Source organism: Neltuma alba, unplaced genomic scaffold, assembly GCF_004799145.2.
Source record: "Neltuma alba isolate B1F8T4 unplaced genomic scaffold, ASM479914v2 tig00012763_pilon, whole genome shotgun sequence".
Lineage (NCBI taxonomy): Eukaryota > Viridiplantae > Streptophyta > Magnoliopsida > Fabales > Fabaceae > Neltuma > Neltuma alba.
Genome location: NW_021637174.1, coordinates 759,986 through 786,429, shown reverse-complemented (window position 1 = coordinate 786,429; position 26,444 = coordinate 759,986). Strand labels below are relative to the sequence as shown.

Below are 26,444 nucleotides of genomic sequence, written 5' to 3'. Positions count from 1 at the left end.
ATATAAATTAATGATGTCATACCATCGTCCCATTTAATAATACCATTGATAAAAAAAAATGAAGCTATTTATAGTTGTAAAATAAGCATGAGTCATAGAGAGCATTAGTGTATTACTGATGCATGAACTGTAGGGGGGGAAAGAAGTAAGCATAGGTCGTCAAAACTTGAAAACGAACTGTTATTCATAATTTGTAAATAATATGATATGATATGATTAATTTCTTTTATTTTTTAGGTGCAATATTTTCTTTTATTTGCCATGTGCATTCTTTTTATTGCCCGCATTTGTATCCTGCGTGTTAAAACCAATAATTACTACTCAGAAATTCAATCCCTCAGACGTGATGGATCATTTTGGACTTTTGCTCATTTTTTCTCATAAAATTATTATAAATGTTGCCGTTATGTTGTACTCTTTATTTTTTTCTTTTGATAGAAAATGTTTTACACTTTATTAATTCCTCACACACTCAGAGAAATGCTGACATTAACTTTCAGTCATCATATCATCATAAATAATTTTTTATTATGCTCTTTATTATTATTTTTAGCGATAATAGTTCGAAGACAAATAATTAGTGCTTTTCGGGGCTGAATATAGCAATATTTTTATAATTTAAAAGTTTTTTTTTTGGGTGCTTGGAGCTGAGTTAGATCATCCTCTGAGGATATGTTTGAATTAGAGATGATAAAAATAATTTTTATTTTATTTTAATTTTGCAAATTTAAGTTAAGATAAGACTCATTTATTATAATGTGATTTATGTTTAAGTTGACTTTTATAAAAATAAGCAGGTGACCTTAAATCAAAAGAGTTTTTTACCCAAAAAAACATCAGATTTAGAACAATTATTGATTCCTCAACCTTATTTTGCAACCTAATTAGGGTTGGTGCAATTATTTTATACTCCCTCCATTTCTTATTAGAAGAGACGAATAAACGAATTACGTTAATAAAAAAAGTAGTTAAAATTAGTTAAGAACATCAATGTATAAAAAACATAATTTTTTTTTTAAAATGCCCTCATTAATAAGGAAAGAGAGTATGAGAGAGAACAATTAAATTATTGAAAGAAAGAGAAATGGGAGGGAGAGAGAGTGTGAGTTGGAGACAATAAATATGGGTAAAATAGGAAATCAACACAAAAAAGTAGAGACAACTTTTAAGTGTCTCTTATATTTAGAAACATGCCATAAGCATCAAATGTCTCTTATAATAAGAAACGAAGGGAGTAAAATTTAAGAAATAAGTTCTACTATTTATAACTCACATATCATGAAACTTACTGTGCGATTTATATTTTTTATATTGATCCTATTTGTTTCCAGTTGCGTCCTCAAACATAGTTAGGTTGTTTAATGTAATATTTATGTGTTTATGTATGATTTTAAACAAATTAAAAAAAAAAAAAGATGCATATTACCAAATAAACTCCATCAACGTGACAATAGCGATTTTATGGAACCAAATTCTTAACGGGCTCGGTAGCCCAAACCAATGGGCCAGCATAATTAGTAATTAATTCAGATAGAAAGTTGGTATAACATATTTGCCTTTGAAAATATTTTCCAATTAGAGTGTTGGTCCAAGTGAAAAGAACTTAGGCATCTTGAACATCATATTCCAGGTTTAATTCTCAGGAAGGTGTGTATGGAGAAAAACATTAACAGTATCCCAAGATATTAGTCTCTTACCCTTTCGGTAGAAGAATACTCCGGGCAACCAAAAAAAATATTTGCCTTTGAATTTCATAACTTGATTAAGACCATTAGTTAATCTAGTTATTTGTAATAAATATATGTTATTTTTTTAAATATCCTTACTAATCAAGTATATTAGCTAAAAACTATCTTGAAAAAAATAGATTAATATGACATACAAGGTGGATTGGGCTCTTATATTTAGGATCAAAATAAAAGCCAAACAAACTCTTATAATAAGAACAGTAGGTAGTATATTATCGTGCCATGGAAAAAGATTAATAATACCTATAATTCTTAATATAAGACCTCATTTGATTTTTATTTTGGTCATAAATATAAGATTTCATTGCACTTTATCTCTTATATTTACGTTTTTTTTTTCTAAAGTAATCATTCTAATAATAGTAGTTCTAGCCAATATACTTAATTAGCAAGGATATTTCAAGAAAGACAATACTTATTTATTACAAATAACTAGCTTAATTTATTTTTTTAATCTACTCAAATTAGTCAAATATCTTTTATATTTAGGAGCGGATGTAGTATTACATTTTTGTGCCAAACAGCAGGGTCCAATTGGTCAAGACATTGATTTCAATTATACAAAAAAAAAAAGATAGATTACGATATTTTCATACCTCTTTTATTGTTATTCAACAGTGTTTTTTTATGAAAATTTAATATTACCTCTATCCTAATTATAAAATCTCATTTGTAGTATATAAATGTGGTCTTATAATTAGGACCGAAGATAATAGTAGAAGAGATATTTCTCGTCCATAAAATTATTTTTTAATTTTATCATTCTAGGTATCAATCAAGTTGATTTTAAGCCACAAGATGGTATCAAACGTATAAGCGTCTATTTTCTCATAAAGGCTAATATATGGGGCCGGATTTTTTCCTGCACAACTAATTAAATTGGATTCTTTACATTTTCTTTTTTCATCTTTTGAACTGGAAAGCTCTTAAGTTATTATATAAACTTATCATGAAGACCAAACTTACCAATAAATTCGACAGTTTATTTCTTGAAATTAAATACATAATTTGAAGAAATGATAAAAGTGGCAAATTAAAGATGGGATGATTCATAAATCATAATAATGAAGCATGGCTTCCTTATCTTTTACTGGTCCCAAACATGTCACTCAGGTAGTGGATTGCTTTAATGAGGCCTAAAGCATGTGTTCATCATATTACTGGCAGTTCAAAAAAGGCCAAATAAAAATTGAAAATTTGTCATTTAATATTAATTAAAAGGATAATAAATAGGAAAAATCTAAAAAAAAAAACTCTTGAATTTCAAAATCTCAAATCAAAAATTACTACAAAAATATGTTATTATTTGCTTTTTAAATGTAATCAATTACTATTAAAATATAGTAAGTAAGACTGATTTGAAATTTTCAAATTCAAGAGATTTTTTTTGGATTTTTCTTGATAAGTATTATGTATTTTTTTTATATGAACACTTTAAACTGATTAATTAGCTGCAGTTGGCTTAACATGATGCTAGAGAATTTGAATTCTATTTTGGTCCTCATCAATCACCTCTATAGAAAATTTAATTATATAATCTTTAGTATTTACATGTCATCTTTTGATATTTTATTAGAAAAATGATGGATTAGTTTCCATATTTAGAACTCATTCATAATTTTCTCATTTTGTTCTTAAAAACTTTATTGTTGTTGCATTTCACTAAGATACTTGATTCTAAAATCCAAATAGTATCGCTTTAATTCATTTAGAAGTTCTTAAATTATTATGGAAACAGAACTATGCTTATAAGAATTAAATTGATTAGAAAAATCAAAACGATATAATAATTACTTTGAAATATATATCATATTCATCCTCACATCGCAATATAAATTAATTGAACATAATGATGAAATAAAGTTGCACGCTGTAAATTATTGTTGAAGACAGAACTTAAGCTGCTTGATTATTCATGTCCTCACATAAATCATCTTTCTTCCTGTGCTTCTTCTCCAAAGATGAACAAGTTAATTATAAGACTATATACACAAAACCTATTTATATATATATATATATATATATATATGCGATAAACCAGCAGCTAGCTAGTTGTTTTTTGACAACATATATTGCTTGAATAATCATAATTTAACATAAACACTTATATCTGGAAATAAACAACAAACAAAAAAAAAAAAAGAAAGAAAGAAAAAATTAATCGAGATGTGTAGTGTGAGCCAAACATTGAAGAATGTTCACCTGCATTTGCAAGCACCTTATATAACTCTCCAATTCTCGAGCCATTTCTTCTTCATCATCACCCATTTCTTCTCCACCTGGAATCAGCCTTCTCAGTCTCTTAAACCCTTCTTCTTCTTCTTCTTTATGAACACAGGATGATTTGGAAGAAACAGTAGTTGTAGAGTTTGCAGCAGAGAAATATGGATGGTGGTGGTCGTTGATGATGGCTGCATTGGTGTGATCTGTTTGAAACTTGGCCTTTAGGGCTTTGGTCCATGCGAAGCCTGGTGGGGCTGACCACACCATAGCCATACCCACTTCATGCTTCACAACATTCTCACAACTGTTCTTCTGATCATCATCATCTTCTTCTGTAATCTTCTTCTTCTTCTTCTGCGTCTGGTTCTGCTTTAGCTTCACCAAAGCGGGAACCAAATGGCTCAAGTAGATTCTCGCAAACTCAGCCTGTGCTATTTTGCTGGGTTCCACAGAGTAAATACGTCGTCGCTTTGTACTAAGCTTCCCCTCCATATCTAACCCAGAAGAAGAAGAAGAAGAAGGAGAGAAATATGAGAGAGAGAGAGAGAGAAGTGGTGAGAGATTATTAGTTGGGTAAAAGGGGGAAGAAGAAGATATTATAGGCACATGAAGAATTGAAGGTCGCCAAACAAAAGTATCTCTGACATATATGGAGGACAGCCTACAAAATAATTGCCTGGGACGAGAAAATTCAAATTCACCGTCACTTTTTACTTAACCTCTGTTTGGCCTTAATTCTGAAAACAATTTAATAAATAAATTGTTCATCATTCATCCGGGGGTAAGTACTATTCCTCTCCTTTTTGTAACGAAAGTTACACTATAAAAAAAGGTCTTATATTTAGGAATAGAAGAGTAATATTTACTTTAGATATTACTGTTGTATATCTGCTGAAAACTTTGTTGGTTTTGATGAATGAATAATGATTCTGATATTTATTTTTGTAGTAAATTTAATAATAAATTCTTACATGCTTTACTTATTTTTTTTAATTTCATATTTAATTTAAAAAATCAGAATTATGTCAACAGTAGTTAGGTCAAATGAAAAAAAAAAGAAGCTTAATTTATCTCATGTAAGATCAAGAATTAAAGCCTTGTTAACAGAAAAAGTCACATTGAAAGAGTTATCCAACATATTGATCGGGTAATTAAAAGAAAAAAAAAGCAGATTTGTGATGAAATTTAGCAGCGAGGAATTTTATCACTAATCAATTAATCAGCAACGATCTTTCTCATCATGAAACTTGCAAATTTCATTTTTAATTCACTATTTTTTTTTGCTGCAGTCTAACATGGTAGTAATGGATATTTCAAATAATTATATAAAACTTATAATTTTTTTAATATTATGTAAATTTTTCTAATTTTAAACTACAATGACTGAAAAATTATTTCTGTACATTTTTATGGTACTTTAAGTAGAAAAATATAGGTTAAAAACAATAAGTGGATTCAAAAAACATATCAGCTAATTGTCAATACTGTCTCTTATTCTTAAATTTAAGAGTCACACTACTATAAAAAATACATTTAACGGCGGTTAAAATAAGCTTTTTATGGCGGTTTTGAGACCGACGTCTATGCCATCGACGTAAAATATAGAGGATTTCACAGCAGTTTAAGAACCGCCGTGATATGTGACTTTTCACGGCGGTTATATAAATAATCGCCGTGAAAATTTTTTGTTTTTTTAGACTATGTTTCACCCTACTAATCAAGAAGGAACAGGAGAACAAAGCCTCAAAGGAAGTCTCTTACTAGTTAAAAGCATTCTGATGGAGTAATAGCGTCACTTAGCTTCACCTTCAGCCACCAGATCGAAGCAACTAAGTTTTAATAGAGATAAAATCAAAGACTCAGATCTGATAAAATCAAAGACTCAGATCTGCTAAAAATCAGATCTCTTTAAACTCGATTAAACATCATATTTTTAACCAAAGAAAATAATCATATCAAACCACAAAACTATGAAATCCAAAGAAAGAATAGAGGTGAAAAACTCACAAATAAGAATGAAGAGGATAAGACAACGGCAATGACAACAGCAACAGTGACGGTGATAGAAAAACATGGCGAAAATGATAGAAGCAATGGATAAACGCTGACAAATGTAGGAGAAGGGAGAAAATAGAGTGAGGATGATATGGGGGACTATGAGCTCTGATTCTGAAAAGTGAAAACTGTCGCGTGATGGATTTTAAAATTATGATAGATTTTTAACGGCGGTTATTTAAAAAACTGCCATTAAAAGTATTTTTTTACGGCGGTTTTATAAAAATGGCCGTAAAAAGTACTTTTAACGGCGGTTTTTTAAATAACCGCCTTTAAAAGTCCGCCTATAATTACAGAAATACCACCGTCATATTTTTTATAATGTTTTTTCTAATAACCGCTGTAAATTAGCGCCGTGAAAACTATTTTTTGTAGTAGTGTCAACATATAAAATATCCTCGTTAATTAAAGAATGTATAAGCTATTTTGTAAGCGTGTGTGTCATTTAATAAAAAGAGGCGCGTGCACACAGAATGTAAAATATAAAGAATTAAATCTGAACAAATGAATTACTCCTTCAGTCCTAAATATAAAACTCTTATACTAGTATGTATAAGAGTCTTATATTTAGGATCGGAGGAGTATTAGTTTGTATCTTGATACTAATACAGGTAAAAATGTGGCCTATATCTCACAAGAGCCTGAATTTAAATCTCAATAATATTAACGTGGGAGCCTTATTGAATAGATAATTGATAACTATAAATTCTTCAAAATACTACTATTTAAATTTTGAGGTTTATATATGGTCTTTGAAAATTTCAGCATTTCAACTCTAATTATACGTTTAAATTGGCTGTTGTGAAATTAAAATTTCCACAAACTAAAGATTGGATAAAAGTTTATTTAAATTGCTTTGTGATCCAATCTAAGTTATGATCTTAAATGCCGTCAAAATAATTTTACGGAGTCTAAAATAAATATGTGAAAAAAAAAATTTATCTCAACTTGTATAAAAAATATTTTTTTTAAAATGTTATGAAAGTCTTCAAACATTGCCGACAAATACTGGGTGAAAAGGTAATTCAAACATTGAGAAAACTAGTAGTATTTCAATAAGCTTTTAACGCACTCCTCAAACTTTGGTTTGCATTTGGATTAATGCTTATCGTTAATTAATCCAAACACGTCCTAAACTTGTTCGCAAAGAAAAATGAATCATTGAGTGTTTCTATTAACTTAAAATGAAAAATAATTTAGATGAAATCAGGTAGAAAGGGGGAGAGAGGGATTTGAAGGAAAAGTCAAGGGGAAAAGAAGAGAGGCACATGGGGTCACATGGAAGCAAATGCCTCACATGCCATGTGCACCACACACACACTCACAACAAACAAACAAGAGATAGAGAGAGAGAGAGAGAGGAAGGCCCACACTCGCTCGCTCTCTAAATGCACCCACGTGCACTCCCTCTCTTCCCTTCCATTCATCAACCGTCTTCCAACTAACAACCCCCCCCCTCTTCCTTTCCAATTTCTTTTAATAACAATTCAATTGTATTGATTAAGTACCCGTTTAGAATAGTTTATAAGTAACTTATAAGCTGTTTTTTAATAGTAATTTACAGAATACGACATAGTATGTGAGAAGAGTTTTATCTCAACTTACGTGAAATGTGCTTATAGGAAATTTTCACCTCTTTGCCAAACGGGAGCTAATTATACTCCTCCAATAATAAGTATAAGACTTATTTTATATATAAATTACACTACAAAACATGTTTTATATTTAGGATCAGGGAAGTATAAAAATAAACAAAGATCAAAATCTAGGACATGTAAGATCCTATATTAAAAGAGATTTTTTTTTCCTACTACCCATAAGTGTCTTTCTATTAAAATAGAAACAATCATATTCGAGACACTGTCAAATAATAAATGAGTATTTCTCTTGATCGGGATTCGAACCTTAAATTTAGTTAGGAATACATACATATACTACGTTGTCTAATTCTTTGGTGTTCCATATGAATTAGTCCTAAGCTTCGTATGCATATACTTCATTATTTAATGTAGTGAACTTTAGGACTAAATTATTACACCTTCCATCTCTGTGCATCGGAACAAGTTGATAAAGAAAGGTAGTGTGCTTAAGATGGATTTTGAAAGATCCAGAAGAATACAAAACAGAAATTAGCCCCACTTTCATGAGAAGATTAATCATTAGAAGCAATAATAACGATCATAAACATTGGACCTGTGTTTAAGTGAGCGAAATCTTAAAAACCTATCAAATTTGAAGAGGGCATGTAAATTACATATTCGAGCTTTTAAGGAAGAAAAGTAACGACTGAAAAATTTCAATAATAAGTGAGCAATGTGGACATATTATCATTTTCTGCAGTAAAACTTGTTACGACATCCTATAATCACTTGATGTTGTGAAATTTTTCAGCTATCACATTCATTCACTGGAATCTTATAATAATTCTCCCCCAATTATATTTACATTAAACCGATAAAAAAAAATGAAACTCATCTGGTCGTCAAGTTGGCCAAATTTGATTGACAAAATGAAAAAGTGAATAGGGTTTGAGAGGGATGGAACAGAAGAGTCTAAGAAGTAAATGCCAACCACAGATTGAGGAAGCTGTGGGACAAGCCTGCATGTGCTTGCACTGAACAATCTCAGAAACTCAGGCTCATATTATTAGCATCAAGGACACTTCTCATTCTCATATTTAATAATAATAATAATAATAATAATAATAATAATAATAATAATAATAATAATAATATATCAAGTGTTATATATATATATATATATTATTCCACCTGAGTCAGAGGGTTGCTGATACAGTTACATAAGCATATATACATACATTATTGTCATCAGGGGGTTTTTCTTTCACATAGACGACGTTGATGGCGGCAGAACCATTATTCAAACTACTACTGGTTTTCTCGATCGGGTCCCTCTTCACTCTTCAATGTTAACTGTTCGAATTAATTTTTAGTTTTAATATTTGTATATATGTGAATGGTGAGAACTAGAGGATGAGAAGGGTGATGAAGAGAGTCATCAGAATCCATTCTTAGGAGTACCAGGGTTTTTTTTTTTTCGGTCGGTTGGTTAATTCATTCTTGTTTATGTCCATATCTCAAAATTAAATTGAACAGATGCAGGAGAGTGAATAACTATGAAAAATGTATATTTTGTTTTCCAACTTCCATGCAAGAGAACCCAATACTAAGCTATATATCAGATAAATTATGTGCGTGTATCTCACACGTAATAAATTATGATTCTTGAAAGAGATTAGTGAAAGTTAATAGTGGTAATAATAAAAATTAGTCCAATCCATAAGAATTCCAAATTTTTCAGTGATATTAGTTTAAATCTCATTATCAATATAAGAATTTTACTGATAAGCAATTTTTTAATTTAGGTTAGTTTGGATTAATGTCAGTACAAAGAATTTTTATCTCAATTGATTTTTATTCTAACTTAAATTTGTGAAAGTCAATTTGAAATTAGAATAAAAATCAATTTTTGTAATATAATTAATGTCTGATGGACTTTCATGAAAGATGTTAGTTTCACATAAACTTATTTAAATAATAAATTAAAAAATTATTTTAAAAACATTTAAATTAAAAAAGTCAAAAATAAACAAATATGTACTGAATTTGGAAAAGTATCTTAGTTATTTCTCAACTCAACTAACAATTATAAAGGAAAAAAAAGTCTAAAAAGAAATTAAAAAAAAAAGTAAAAATAATAGTAGTACAAGCTATAGTCAAGTTGTGGGAAAAAATTCAAATTTTCTGATTGATGGGATGCTGTGACTGGATGAAACAAAGAAGGTAAGGAGAACTGTTGAATAGAGGATTGGGAAGGACACTGACCAGTGACCAAAATGATTAAATAGGGTTTTGTGATTTTGAGTAGACAACACACTCTTCCTCATTCAATGTCTCTGCAATAGTGTCAGAACCTTCTCATTAATATATTTCATAATCTAAAGTCACACCACTTATCTAGACATTTCAATCTCAGTTAAAAATATAAACCCTTTTTATCTAATTAAAAAATAAAATTAAAAAAATTTACTCCTTGACAATACTTTTCTATATAATTCTCATAAAATTCAGGAAAAAATACTTATAATATTTAATTATAAATTACTCTCTCCGTAACAAATTAGATGCCTGATTAATGTTCGGTTTGTCCTTAAAACTTCTTTATTCATCTCCTGAACCCCTTCATGTATCAATTTCATGTCAATATTTTTACTAATAAAAAAAGTTATATAGAATCCAAAATAAGTTATACTTTTCTGATTCTAAATATAAAAATTGGATAATTAATTTATAATGTATATGTAATTAATAGAATCACTTTAAAAAAATTAATTTAGGAGACAAAATGAATTGAAGTTAATTTTACATTTAAAATCAAAATAAATAATTTAACTAGCTTATATATTTAAAATAAAAATATAGAATTCACTAATATGTACAGCAGTTATACGGAGTTTAACATAGATCCAATTATACACCAATTTGCCAAAATACATACCTCGGATGGATATATAACTCTGATTATTAATAATAGAATTATAGAAGGACTGTTTTGGTCAGGGAAACATATTTAAAAATAAAATTGAATTTTAGTATTTTTCGAATAAAAATTGACAAAAATTACCATTTTGACATATTTGATTTCATGGATTTTTTATTTTTTAGTAGCATGACTTATTTTAGATTTTGGGTAAAATACATGTGCCCACTTGTAGAGAGAGAGAGAGAGAGAGAGAAGAAAGATGCAGTTGGATTTGGAAGGAGACCACATGGGAGATCATTGGTGATTTTGTAGTGTCCCCTGAAATTTTGGAAGTATTTATTATTTGAATGGCAGCGTCACATGCAATTTTGGATGGACAAAAGTTTTATTTATTCTTATTGGAATTATGATTCAAAAATAAAGGTTTTTTTTTGGGGGAGGGTATTTAAGAATTTTACATTTTTACCAATAGGAAATAACCTTAATGGAAAGGATTCAGGTCACTTAAATATGAAATATTAAGTTTGAGTTTGCATGATTACAAAAAAAAAAAGTCCTTAAAAGAATTACTTTTTATTAAGCCTAACAATGTTTGAATTTGAAAAATTTACATTTCTATATTAGTATGATGACATTTTTATTTTCTTTGAAATAAGAGTGTATATTAACTGACATCATGACAATTTTTTTAGAAAACCATTAATTTTACTTCCCTGTTAATTATATAATTGTATAGGGTAAAATTTATCTATAAAAAATCTACATCAGTCAAGTTCAATAAAATTCATAGATGCTGTTATAAAGTTTGTTTATTTGAAAAAAATCTAATTTCTTACTTTGTATCTTTTGTTTATTATGATTTTAATTTAATTTTATATCAACAAAAATATAAATTTTAATCTCTAAACTATTTTTTGAACATCAATTGATTTCATAAACTTTGACTCTAAACACAATTTTTATAGCCTTCTAACTTGTAGCAAGTCAATTTTTATTATTTTTTATTCAGCACAATTTGATTTCTATAATTCTTCAAAACAATAAAATATATGAACTGAGCTATTGTAAGTGACAATTTAGGGATTTAATATACAATTGAGACAGAATTAAGCATTTTATTTTAAATTAATCAAATAAAATTAAATGAAACAAAAATGTGGAGGGAAGGGACAGGAAGGAAAAGCACAGGAAGCGAGTCGGAGCATTTGGGCACGGCCTCCAATTTCGGATCAGAAAGGCCTCCGTACGGACAGTTCCTAAGGGAGTGGGGCCCTCCTTCCCTCTGACGGTGACAACTCTTTCTTTGATTCCCACTTGATAGCGAAAGCCCACATGCCCCTATTTTCCAATGTGCCCAATAATTGTGCCATCTTGTTGGCCCAAAAATAATGAAAAAAATAATAAAACATCCTGAAAATTGTTATAAGATAAATTAGTATGGGAGTAAATTTCAAAATTTTAATTTAGACTCTTTATAAGTTTTTCAACTCTTGTCAAATTACATAAACATCCTCACTACTTTTTTATTTTTATTTTTAATAGTGTTACCTCAACACATTTAGCCGGCTTCTTGGAGGTCTAGTAACCTTGTTAGTGGCTGGTCATCAGAGTTTCGTTGACCAGTCACCAGAGCTCTAAACTTCTAATAGTGACTATTTCGTTTTTAGCTGTTAACTAAATTTATGAAAAAAGTTGTAACAATTTTTGACAGTCACATAATTTTAATCATATATATGAAAATAGCTAACATGCTCATAAAAAGCATAGAAAAGAGCATTAGCAAATCTTACACTAAACGTAGTTCCAACACATTTTTGCTTAAGTCACTTCATAAGTGATTTTTACAAGTTTATTTATTATTGTCTAGTTTTTGTTATAAAGACTACTCCTCAATTACCTTAAGTTAGACAATTTGTTAAAATTAATAAATGTTTTAAAATTTTGACAACTTCTAGAGGGTCTTAAAAATAAGAATCATGGGAGTATATTTAAAGAGTACAATTTTCTATATATTATCGATTGATTAATGATCACTTTTTATATCAGCAAGTCATTTTCCTTCCCTTGCTGTCTTTGATTGAATTTGCAAATGTAGATCTCTACGGCAATAATTTCATAAGACTTTTTAAAAAAAAAAAAATTGGCCCACAATTTGATGAGACTTTAAGGTCAAGCACGCCCTATATATAGGATTTGAGTTATGGGCAACGGAATTGAAATAATAAGAAACAAAGATGAAAGGACAAATTAAACGTCAATGATATCACATGCAGAGTCTGATCTTACTAGGGAAAAAAATCCTACCCTGACGTAGAAACCTCTCTTTAATGATTCGCTTTGATGTATCATGTACTATTCAGTTCAACAACTATGGCTCTTGGTGGGACCCCATTAGCAAATAGGTTTTGCTATTACCTCTTAAATCACCAATTGTCAGTCTTGACTGCCAGGATTTTGAGTTATGCAAATAATTCTTCAATCATGTTTGCAATATGTGAACATTGCAATTCAATCATGAGGCTCTCTGTTTTGTCTGTCTTTCTTCTTTTTCAAATATTTTCCTCTATTTGAAGTCATTGCAGGCATTCTGATTTTGATTTTAGTTAACTTGTATACGGAAAACCATTTTGTAAGTACTTATACTTTTTCTCAATTTTTAATTTGATATCCATGCCTTTCTTTTTCCTATTAAATCTTTTGATTTTGCCATGTTAGCAACAATGGTTTTTTCTTTATCCATTAAGAGGGGACAAATTAGAATATTACCAGATCATATAGTCCTATTGAGCGCAGGCCTTAACAACAAATGGTTAAAGATGGTACTAATGGGTGGTTATACTGAAATAGGCAAGAACAAGTTAGAGTCTCATTGTCTCATCTGATAAACTCCACACGTTCATGACAACACCGATCGAAGCCTGGCTCCAAGACAATCTTGGCAGGAGAACGAACAACCCGCTATGGTGCATGATTTTTTGGACTGCTCTGCTGGAGACTCTGGGCAACTCGGAATTGGAAACTCTTTAATCATGAAGAACTCCAGACTCAACACGTTGTAAATGAAGTCATTGTATTGGCAAACCATATAAGCAAGACTTCAGAAGCAACAGCTAGTGACTTTTGATTTTTCACGTTTTACTGTTCCTTTTTACTAGTTTTATCCTGTCTTGACTCTGTAAATACTTTGCCATTAATACATCTCTTTTCATTCGGAAAAAAATAGGCAAGAACAAGATCACTGTTTTAGATGAACTATGTGCAATAAGACTAAACGATTTATAAAGATATCCATCTGCTACTTGTTCCCTCATATTTTTCTGGTGAATAGCTTAAAGCATTTGATAATCTCTGTCAAGGGGGTAAATCAGAATCTTCACATGTTGTTTCAGTTAAAAACATATCCAACAGCATTCGGAACTTGTTCAGACCCCGTTGTATTTTGCAGAATCTGATATTTTCTAAGGAAGGTGGGAGAAAAGTGAAAATGATTTCAAAGTTTGTATAATGTTAAGAAAACTCCTGTGAATTATAGAGACTAATGTTTTAAATGAAAAGAAACTTGAAGGATCAAAACTAAAATAAAGACAAATTTGATGGGTCAAAAATTATATTAACCCTAAATTTCAACATCTAAGCAAAGAAACATGGAAATTACATGAAATCATCATGCAAAATTATATTTAAAACGATGAAGAGAGCAAGCGTGGAAACTAATGCCACTTTCCCTTTTCATAATATAGAGGGGAAAGAAAAAGAGTAGGCAGAGGCATTGTTTTTGGCCAGAACTCAGAAATTCATGAGGGAAAAAAAAAGGAAAAGAAAAATGGGAGAGCTATAGCACAAGATTTTCTCTCCCTTATATAGGTAAGGCAATAAATTAGCTAGGCCTTCTCTAAGTCCCTTGTTTCAAGGTATTACATTGTTTCATGGCCTTTCTGCTAAAACTAAAATTGATATTTGCTTGCTTCTCACACTGTGTAGTGTTGCTGGATTGTGTCAATGTCCAAACCTTTCAGCTTCACCACTGACTCAACATGCCCCTTAAGTGTGTGTAGCTCACGAAGCCTGCAAGTGAAAGTGGAAGAACATTAAAATCTCATCAACATGAAATAATATAATTGGAAGACCAGATCAAAGTTGAAGAGGCCTGTTTTTAAGCGTATCAGATATAAGTTTCAAACAGAAAGTATGTCTTGAATTTATATAGTCATAAATGAGTGCTTTTTGCTGTGACTTATGAGTTCTTATTTGGGTCTCACGAACTTAAAGCATGTATGGCTTGCTTACCTTGCAACATCGGCTCGTCTCTTGGCCTGCTCAGCAATCTCAGACAGTTCTCTGTAGCTGCTCTTGTCATTGAAAATGCTAGAAGCTTCTGGCGGTTGAAGGCCATGGAGGGTCCTCTGAGCAAGAGCCCATTGAGCTTCCCTCTCCTCTTTTCCATAGTCTTTCTTGGTAGTGAAGGCAGTCTGTAAATACATTTCAACAATGAATAAATCTCCAACCTTGAACAACTTGCCATTCTAGAATGCTCATTTGACTGTATTCTGGTTTTTATATCTCATCCAAAAACATTTTTTGAGAATAGAAACCAAAATCTTCTGCTCATATAACAAAACCAGTTCAAGTTGATGCTCATTTGATTTTGTTCTGGATTTCATATTTCTTTCAAAAACATCTTTTGAGAACAAAAACAAAATCTGCTGCTCATAAGACAAAACCAGTTCAAGTTTAGATTTGTTTATGAATATACCAATAGGCTCAAACATACCTTGTTTTCTAGCATATTTACCCAAGCCTTGCCACTTAAGATGTAGCGGATAGCAAACTTCATCAAGTCAAGTGGAACATAGAAGACAACACTGTAGAGCCAGATGACTCCAGCCCAACCCCAACCAATTCCTTTAACCCTTGCAAAGCCCCAGTTTGCATATACTGCTATTATTGTTGCGATCTGCAAGACATAAGCTCAAAAAATATCAGTTCACTTTTGCCAGAAATAAACAGGTTAAATTAAACCGTGTCAAAAACCTGAAAGTCAAATGGACTAAAGAATCATTATACCGACCAGCTGAGCAATAACGAATGCAGTTACTAACAGGTATCCAGGGCGTTCAACATAGGACCAGCTGCGAGAACGGGTCACAAAGATTAAAGCCTGGCTCACTATACTGACTTGAAGATACAAAGCAGATGTCATTTCATGAGGACTGTCATGGATGGGTCTGACTCCGAATTTGTCCTGGAAAAATAATCGAACGGTGTCAAAAGCTTTCAGCCTAAGAAGTTGGACAGGTAATGATGAAGTTTAATGGGTTCTTACAGGGAAGAATCTAGTTTCTTTCATTGCCCAGAAGAATATGACAGTCATCAATGCCAAGTAGCCTCCAAGAGCAACTCCAGTAGCAAATATTTCTTTGAGTTTCCAGCTATCGGGCATGGGAGATGGTTTGACTCTGTCCTTTGAAATAGTCATGATTGTTCCTTATAGTATGAATCATTGTGTCAAGTCGCCGTCATATAATCAATAAAGAGAATAAAAATTTCTGAGTTTTGAAACGTATTTGTTAGAAATCTTACCATCATTAAGAATAGCAATAATCAAAACCATGAACGGAGAGAAGTCGAATTTCCAAATCAGCGCAATAAACATGAAGCCAAACTGCATTTAGAAATGAAGGCAATCAAATTAGTTGACGTTCCCAATTCCTTGTCCTAATGAATGACGTGAATTTTCATAAACATTAGGGGGGTGTTTGGCAACCTCCAAACCATGGTTTCAGAAGCACTTTTCCGTAAAACGAGACAAACTCCTCCACATATTTGCTTCGTAAACTGTAAAAACACTTCTGAAACCATGGTTTGGTTTCTATCCAAACACCCCCATACATCTACTTACCACTATACGGATAGTGATTGACACCGCATAGATCTGCAATTGAAAAAAAAAAAAAAACATAATGTGACTTGAGCCCATTTCAAACGAAGACAACAAATTAATGAAGAGAGTGGAGAGTGACTAACTGTGTAGTTTTTCATTCTTTGGAAAATAGCTCTACTAGTTAAGACAGCACTGATGATAACGCTCAAACCAGGTTCTGTTAAGACAATGTCAGAAGCACCTCTTGCAGCATCAGTAGCATCGGCAACAGCAATTCCAATATCAGCCTTCTTCAAAGCAGGTGCATCATTGACACCATCGCCAGTCATTCCACAAATGTGTTTCCTTTCTTGCAACTTCTTCACAATTTCATATTTATGCTCTGTGGGATTGTACATTTAAACATTTATGAGTGATAGAGAGCTGACAATGTCAAAGAAAATAAAGAAAAGGAAATTTTTTTATTTGTAGTAATGAGATGTTAGAGATTGCTCACCAGGAAATACTCCAGCAAATCCATCCGCCTTCTCAATCAGCTCTTCTACAGGAAGTGCAGCCATATTTGTATCTTTGTCTTGACCAAGCAAGGAAGCAGATGGATACATATTTGTTCCCATCCCAAGCCTCCTACCAGTCTCCTTGGCTATGGCAAGCTGATCACCTAGAGAGAGCAAAGGCCAATTTGTTAAACTTGAAGTTCAACAACAAATGCTATTGTACAATGGAAACTTTTTCTTTATAAAGAATCAAAATGCTTAATTACCAGTAATCATTTTGACATTTACACCAAGGTTAAGAGCTCTTCGGATGGTCTCAGCACTGTCATGCCTGGGGGGATCAAACAGTGGCAGCAAGCCAACAAACTGCCATGGACCACCGGGACTTTCTTTGGTCCTCTCAGGAACTTCCTGCAAGAGATGAGGATTGGCTATATAACGCTGGCCAGCAAGTGGTTTAGTAAAAGTTGAAGATTAGGAATGGTATAAACCTGTCTAGCAACAGCAAGTGAACGAAGCCCTCTTTCTGCAAACTTGTCAATGATAGCGTGGACCCTCTTCTTTGTATCTTCCCTGAGGTTGCACAAGTCCATGATCTGTAGAGACCAAAACAAAGATGTTAATATCAACAAGATAGGCTAAAAACCTCTCAAATTATGAGCTATCTAAACGATGAGATTACCTGCTCAGGAGCACCTTTGCTTGCCCTGTGCCACTTTCCATCAGAATCAATGTAAGTCAAAGCAGTTCTCTTGTCCACAGGATTAAATGGTAAGAAGTGGACTTCTCTAATTCCAGCTCGTGCCTACACAAGAAAATGACACGTTCGATACACACAGTTCCAATCAAACAGGACTTCAAATAGTGAACTTAACAACAGAAAGGACAATTAGAGGAAAAATCAAACCTCTTTCGGATCAGCAAGCATTCCAACCATGGCTGCATCTATGGCATCTTGATTTTCAGTTCTAGAAGCCCTTGCAGCAAGGAGGAGAACATGGTCCTTTTCAACACCCTTTGCAAAGACCTCAACCAAGTTCTTGTCAACACTAAGCTTGTTAAGAGTGAGTGTCCCTGTCTTGTCACTGCACAAAACATCCATACCAGCCATCTCTTCAATAGCAGTCATACGCTTAGTGATAGCACCTTGCTGTGAGAGCTTGTGAGAACCAATGGCCATTGTGACAGACAACACAGTAGGCATAGCAATGGGGATTCCTCCAATCAAGAGGACCAAAAGGTTGTCAATTCCATCCCTGTACTTGCGATGTTGAATTGGGTACATCACTATGATCTCAGCCAGCATACCAACTGCAATAGAACAAATGCAAAAGTTCCCAATTGCTGTGAGAACCTTCTGGAAGTGTCCAACTTGATTGGTGCTGTCCACAAGGTGAGCTGCCTTCCCAAAGAATGTGTGGACTCCAGTTGCTATAACAACAGCCTCAATTTCACCTTGTTTACAGGTGGATCCTGAGAAAACTTCATCCCCCGGATTCTTGGTCACAGGGAGGGATTCGCCAGTAAGAGCAGATTGATCTACCTTCAAAGGATCACCCTCGAGAAGACGAGCATCTGCAGGAATGATATCACCCAGCTTGACGCTTATGATATCCCCTGGCACTAGAATTGCAGCCTCTTCCTCGTTCCACTTATCATCTCTAAGAACCTGAAAGTGTACAGATATTAAGAGTGGTCAAAATAGGCTCTATCTTGGCAATTATTCAAACAATTCAATGACACATTTCCATGAAATTAAACACAAGTTTCATCTTATTACCTTTGTTTTTGGAGCAAGGCCAGCCATGAGAGCCGCGGCAGCATTTCCAGCGTTATTTTCTTCAATGAAACTGATGGTGGAGTTGATCACCAACAAGGCAATAATACCGACGAAATCTTGCCAATCTGGAGGCCTCCCATCACCATTTGCAAGGGCAATTGCCATAATAGCTGCAGCTTCCATGACCCATGAGAGGGGGTTCCACATAAACCCAAGAAACTTGAGTAGTTTGCTTTCCTGAGAAAATTACCAGAAACACAAATCAGCAAAGTGCTTTTGGAAAATAGCATCTAGCAAAGAAGAAAAAAAGAAACAAGAATAAGAACGAACCTTTTTCTCCTCTAGCTTGTTTGGTCCAAATATTTGAAGCCGATTGGCTCCTTCCTGGGAGGACAATCCTTCCTTGGTACATTTCAATTGCTCAAACACTTCATCAATTGGAATGCGTTCCTGTAAACAAGGAATATTAGAAAAGAGTGGATTCCGTTAGACATCCTCTCAGATTCAAAGAGTATTAGAAGATACTATAGAGTTGAGTTAAATATCAAACTTGTCCTTTTACTACACTAGCTGAGTCACCAGTTAGGTTCTATGCATTACATAGACTATAGAAAATTGTTCATACTACCCATCACTTGCGTATGGTGTGATTTTTTTTTTTATATATAATCATTGATGACTATTAAAAAAACAATAATTAAATAATTTTGTTTTAATTTTGAAAAAGGAATGTTTGACTTTCTACTCGGCTAAAAAGTCAAAGAATGCGGTCGCAAGCACATCGTGAAGGAAGGCATGTTACTTCCACGCTTTGAAGGTGGGAGTGCACCTTTAATTAAGACCTGTGCATATTGCAGCTTCTCAATTGAATGATTTAGTTTCCTTTTTTTTTTTTTTTACCAAAGCCAGACATAATGAACAAACAGTGCGCAATAATAAGTGAACAACGTAGTAGATTGTACTTTAATTAACATGGGATGGCAAAAAAATTTAATTAACATGGGATTATTTAACTCAAAATAGAACAATTAACATGGAAAGAGTCGAGACCTACCCTCTATTTAATTTTTAATAAGTTATGTCTATCTATTTATGAGAATAAATAATAATAAATTTTTTACCCAAAACACTTAATGATCAAAACATTAGTTATTTCCCTGTAATCATATTGAATCATCTTGTGCATAAAAATCCGCAGCGGTTCCGACTTTGATGTTCGGGATTGTAATAAATTTAAATAAAATAGGTAAAATATGATTTTTCTAAATGTCAAATGGGAAATAAAATCTGAACAAAATATCATTAGATGCTCAACGCCCCAACCTATTAAAAATGGAATCATAACTGGCAACTTTGTTTTAAGATTCTCACAATTTTTCCCTAAAACAAAAATGTTTGACACTTAAGAAATATGAATATGAATTATTTTTATTTTTATTTAACTAACAGGCCATCCATGAAATCATCATCAAGTCATAGGAATGAACCAGATATATCCCAAAAATATAAATTTGATTATTTTTATTTTTATTTTTATTTAAATAATTTAATTAATCCATGCGGGAAGGAAGGATTGGAAGAGGCAGCCAAAGACGGTGCCACGTGGTAGAAGGATAAGCACGCTAAGGAGGGCAACCAATGAGGAAAGCCGAACGTGTTGACCGGTGCATCGTGAGAGGAGGCAGTGTGTCTACATCAGATTGCGACCTCACAAGTTGCCAACCAAACCCTCCATGTGATTGGCTTCTCCATTTAACTAACCCTACACCGCCATAAGCGCCCCTTCCCAAAAGCCACTATGCTTTTGGTTTATTTAAAAAATTAGTTATTGATCAATCATCAATTCAAGCTATTTTATACAAAAATTAATATAGTTCTTTGATTTTTAATATATAACCTAATTATTAAATTAATTTTAATTTTAAATATAAGACATATTTATTATATTTATCATTTTTTAAAAATTATTCTTGTGGATGCGCTTTTAACCATAATCAAATAATCAAGTAAATGATACAGAGAAGATATTAACAAAGATAATTATGGTATTTTAAAAAAATGTATAATATTTTTTATAATTAATTAATTTATCTAATTTTTTAATCTAATTAAATTAGTTAAATAGATATTAAAAGTGTATTTAAGAAAATTAAATACACTTTTATTATTTTAATTATATTTCAGAACTCCGTGAACAGAAAAAAAGGAAAAAAAACAGTTTTGGCGAATATGAAAAGGATAAAGTACCACGGAAAGTACCCTAAACTCCCTCCCGCCAAACAAGGCAGAGACAAAGAGAGAGACAGATGAGTTAGATTTATTAAATGCTTTTTCTTTTCTTTTTTAATATGAACGAAAAACGAAAGCGTATTTCACTCCGTCTCTTATCTGTCTCTCACATGGTGCGCCTCAGATCCGCTTGGAAAATTTGCTGGAATCATTCCGTTTGGTCGCCAAGAAAATGAAAGAAAAGTACCCTACGCTACTCAAATAAACGACTTCCATTAATGGGTTCGAAATTCAGTCTTGTTTTCGATTTCGAAAATTTCATCGACGTCGTTCTCCTCTTTGACTATTCACACTCATAAGGAAAGTTTTCAGATATCTTTAATGAGATTTATTTGTTAGAGGGAAAAAATATCTCCGACGAGCTTCAGATAATTAAAGAGAAAAACTGGGAAACATGAAAACAGAGTGAGAATAAACTGAATCGGAATCGGAGTTAGGTGAAAGGTAGTATATACAAAAGAAAGCTTAAACCGAAGCAAGTGAAAGAGCGTGAGAAAAGAAGAATCCAAAACACAATATGTAAAAACTGGCGATAACTTAATCGAAGATCTCGGTTTATGGAGAGAATAAAACGGAGAGAAACAGAGCAGCGAGAGAATTTCAGATGAAGTCAAACGAAGGAATTTAGAGCGACGTACCAGATCAACAGCCTCATTCTTGATCTCTTCCAGGCTGATCGCCGCCTTTCCGGCCGCCATCCCCGCTAACTTGCTTCGCCGGAGATCTCACAATGAGAAAAAAAGAAGCAAAATAGGTCGTCCCCTTCAGATTCAGAGAGGACGATAAATGCATCACGAGGTTGGGTCTATTTATATAGGAGACGCAGGGCCTCTCAATGGAGACTGAGTACCGGCAGTCATCTTTCGGATAAATTTTATCTTCTTCATTTATTTTTAAGTTTTTTTTAATAGGGTCATATCAATATTTTAAAATATGTAAAATTCAATTTTTAGATATTAAAATTTAACATATTTAAAAAAAATTAATTATTCATTTATATAATTAAATTGAAGTGAAATTTTAAAAAAAAAAAAGGTGGGGTGAGATATTTATAACCAATATCTTAAGTATTTTTTTGCCAACCACCAGTATTTTTAACTAAATATTGAAACTACTATTATATTACTCCCCCAGTTCCTAGTGTAGGATCTAATAGAAAAATTAATATTAGTCTTATATGTAAAACAGATAGGAAGAAAATTAAGAAAGATGTTTAGTCTGTTTTAGAAAAAATATATCATATTAACTAATTTAACTAATATGTTTAATTTACTCAAATTAATTAATTATATCTTATATTAAGAATCAAATGAGTATATTATAAGCTGAATTGAATGGATTATTTGATTTTTTATAAGTATTATAGTCAATTTGTTAGAATATTAAATATTTTAATTTGACTAAAAATATTATCATGATTTTAAAACCAATTATTAATTAAAAATTAAAATTCATATTTTTACGATATAAAATAAATGGCTTGTTACTATTTTTTCCTTGCATTTTAGTGAAATTATTACAAAAATTCTCACTTAAAGAAATTAATCGAAGAATTTTAAGGACCCCTTACCCTTTTCTTTACTTTTTTTTTAATAAAAAATTACATTTGTAAAGTTTCACAAGTTTATTAAAACTTCTTAAAACAAGAAAAATTAAAAAAAAATATGCTTATGATTATCTTAAAAATTTATTTTAAATAAATTTTGAAAATAATAAGATGCAGTAAATGAGAGAGGCCGTTGTAAAATCAGATAGATCCACAACAGCACAAAATACAATGCAATTTAAAAATAATTAAAATAATAAATTATTTTTATTTTTATAAATATATGAACATATCATAAAATCCAAAATTTAACAAATAATAATATATTTTAGATACACCTATCTTTTTGTGAAATTTTGGAATTGGATGGTTTAATTTCAATTTTTTGCTCAATATTATTATAATAATAGAAAAATATTAGTGGCAGTTGACAGTAAATTGATTGTGAATAATGGAAAATTTATATACTACCTCCTTAATATAAGACCCTATTTGACTTTTATTTTGATCCTAAATATAAGATTTCAATCCACTTTGTCTCTCATATTTATACTTTTTTTTTTCAAAATAGCCCTTCTAATAATGATAGTTCTAGTCAATACACTTGATTAGTAAGGATATTTTAGGAAAGACAACACCTATTTAGAACAAATAACTAACTCAACTTACTTCCTTAATCTCCTTAAATTAGTCAACTGAACTCTTACTAAAAGCACATACGATATCACAAGATGTTTGGGGTGTTTATATTAGCTGGCTTTGATTTTTTTTAATCAGTTTATGAATGATATGTATTTAAAATATATAATTTAAATAAATTTTGGCGTCTCAGGAATGAGAGGTGGACGGAGCTCGTCTTCTCTTCAGATCAATTGGATATAGAGAGACAATGACAGTGACTTTTGTATCTCACGAAAAAAAGTTAAGTTTATTTTTCGGTCTACATCCATTTTTTATATTTATTTTTTTAAAAATAGTCTTTACAGTAATTATATATATTAAATATTTCATTAAATAGTAGTTTTATCTAATATAGATGATTAATAAATATATTTTAAAAGAATATAATATATATTTATTACAAATAACTAACTTAATTAATTTTTAATTTAGATTAATTAACTAGTTTTTATATAAAATCCAGCGTATGAGATGATGAGATATATGGGTGTCTATGTTATAATCTATCAAGTAGAGGGCTAGAGGCAATGTGTTGGCGAGAACAGAGAAGGGCAAGGCCTCACAATTAAGACTGAAAATGACGATTCTCATCTTTCAACGTTTACTTCAAAATAATTCACCTCTTATGTTTTGGCAAAAAAAAAGAAAAAAGAACAAAATAATTCACCTCTTATGGGTCCCCCGCATAACAGACGAACATATCATTTTATGATTTTTTTTAATTTTAAGTTTTTCCAAATATACAGATATCATATCAATATTTTAAAATCATATAAATTAGTTATGAGTTAAAAATAAATTTAAATTGTCACTTTTTTTTTTCTTCACACTTTTGGAATTAGGGTAAAAACTCGATCCCTCAAGGAAATCCATAGAAGAATTGAAAGGGCTCTTATTTTTAAGTTTTCTTAATGTAAAAATCACTTTTATAAAATTTTATGATGCTTATTAAAATTTATAAAACAATCAAATAAAAAATGTTTATAATAATCTTAAAAATCTACTTCAAAGGAGTTTTAAAAGTAATAATATATATATATATATATATATATATATATAAGAGATAACGTTATAAAACTACGTAGATGATTCGATATATAGTTTTCAAAGATTGCATGTTATTTCCGGTAAAAAAAAAAAAGATTGCATGTTATTTCATTTTATTCTTAATATAAAACTATTTAATTAATTTGAATAAATTAAATAAATCAAATGAATTAGTTAACTATAAAAAAAACATAACATAATTTTTCTGAAATACTTTTTTTAACATCCTAAAATACTCATGTATAATACTATATTATATATCAGTTTATAAATGAGAAGTTTATAAAAAATAAATAAGAAAAATAAGGTGGATAAATATTTTATATTTCATATATATATAACATATATAATCACATCTTAACATTTTAAAAATTACTATCACATCTAATATAATAATGTGATATCAACAAATTATATCACATCGAATAGTACATACATTGTTTTTTTTTTTTGCCCACAGTGCATGCATTGTGTTAATGATCTAATGCATCATATTCTTTTGGTTCTATTTATAAAATATAGAGAAGATATTTTTTTACTGAGAAAATTTTTTTATATAGATGTATAATTTTAATCTTTATCTATTATTGTATTTACTTCATTTTTATAAAGTACAGTATAGATTTAATAGGGATAAAATTAAAAAATTATTAAATTTTAAATGAGAGTTAATAAAATTTAAAATTTTTTTGTCTGTATGAAATATGTTGGGAATGATTTATAAACATGATCAACAAGAGTATACTGATAATTAATACTGACCTTGTGTTTCATTCATTCATTTGAGAATTTTTTTTGACCTGAACATTCATTTGGGAATTAAGACTCTAGTCCTGTCTGTTTTTTGGAGAATGCATACCAAGAAAAAGTTATAAAACAATTACAGCCAAAAGTCAAAAGCCTCCAAAGAAAAAGTGCAATTTTCGCACAACAATGTAGGAGAAAAAACTAAATTACAAGGTTGAAAAAGAGAGGAGCTAATTTCAGCAAGGCAAGTTTCCAAGTACATATTGTTATTCACTATAAACAAAATTGAAATTCTATTTATTCTATTTAGGGACTCAAAAATTTTTTTGTATTTATTATATTTTTAATTTTATATTTTTAAAATTGTTAGACTTACTTGTCAATTGAAAAAAGTAAATCACTAGGTTTAGCACAGAAAAAACAGTAAGGATATAAAATCACTAGGTTTATTTTATTAAAATTATAAAATAAACCTCAAACATAATAACAATTTTGTGAATAAATTCCCTCTATAAAAATAAATTCAAAAATAAATTTAATAAAAATATACTTGCATTAAAATATAAATTTATTTAACTTAAGCATAAATGATGTATTAACAAATATAATTAAAACATTTGATATATCTAAACAATCTGAGCATTGATTCATAAGCATGGGATTTAAATTGGCAAAAAAAAAAAAGCATGGGATTTACATAAAACAATTCAAAGCATACAAGAAAGGAAAAATGACAAAAAAATCTTGAAAATTACAAAATCTTAAATCAGATATTTTCACAAAATTGTGCTATTATTTGCAAGTCAATGGTAGTGAAAATTTATTAAAGTGATTGGGATTTTATAATTTCTGTGGTATATATTTATTATTCTCCCTTTAAAAAGGAAAAAAAATCGAAATTGACTTTTAAATTAGGTGGGTCCCACGCAGAGGAAGGCGACTGGGCTAGGCAACCTGAAACTGAAACGTCGTTAATTCTGGTTTTTCCACGGCACGTTAATAGAGGTGCGTTGGAGTTGGACCCTCTTCATGATACTGCCAATTTTAATGTCATCGCTTATGGGTTGAACTGAAACAACTTGCACAGAACAGTCAAACATTCATTATAACTATTTATATGAAATTAATTAGTAGTTTATGTTTTAGAGTTAAAAGTACAATGTTTTCCAAAGAAGTACGAGTAGCATTCAGGAATGAGATACATACATTGATATTTTGATTAGTCAAATACAGCGTAACAGTGAGTAATTATTTCTTTTGATTCTAAATATGAGATTTATTTTATAATATAATTTATATTATAAAATAAGTATAATTTATATTATAAAATGAGTCTTATATTTAAAAGAAGTATTATGTTGGCAAAAAAGAGTTGTATTTTTTTTTTGCCATCAAAATTTGTAACGGATATATTTAAAGACAAAATAAGAACATGAGCCGTGCTAAC

At 30.7% G+C, this 26,444-nt stretch overlaps 2 protein-coding genes across 2 annotated transcripts; both read right to left on the bottom strand.

The window, feature by feature from the left end:
* Positions 1–3,652: 3,652 nt before the first annotated feature.
* LOC114730719 (transcription factor bHLH146-like) lies at positions 3,653–4,504 on the bottom strand. The gene is made up of 2 exons (XM_028917827.1): positions 3,951–4,504; positions 3,653–3,690 (listed from the first exon to the last, which is right to left on the bottom strand). The coding sequence occupies exons 1-2, from the start codon at positions 4,461–4,463 to the stop codon at positions 3,679–3,681; spliced, it is 525 nt and encodes a 174-aa protein (XP_028773660.1). The 5' UTR covers positions 4,464–4,504; the 3' UTR covers positions 3,653–3,678.
* A 9,619-nt stretch (positions 4,505–14,123) lies between these two features.
* On the bottom strand, positions 14,124–21,753 carry LOC114730762 (plasma membrane ATPase 4). The gene is made up of 16 exons (XM_028917867.1): positions 21,615–21,753; positions 19,018–19,137; positions 18,688–18,924; positions 17,815–18,576; positions 17,590–17,712; positions 17,399–17,503; positions 17,174–17,318; positions 16,907–17,071; positions 16,554–16,792; positions 16,429–16,461; positions 16,110–16,191; positions 15,853–16,013; positions 15,598–15,771; positions 15,301–15,483; positions 14,817–14,998; positions 14,124–14,594 (listed from the first exon to the last, which is right to left on the bottom strand). Exons 1-16 carry the CDS (start codon positions 21,672–21,674, stop codon positions 14,498–14,500), a joined length of 2,868 nt encoding a protein of 955 aa, XP_028773700.1. The 5' UTR covers positions 21,675–21,753; the 3' UTR covers positions 14,124–14,497.
* Positions 21,754–26,444: the final 4,691 nt, after the last annotated feature.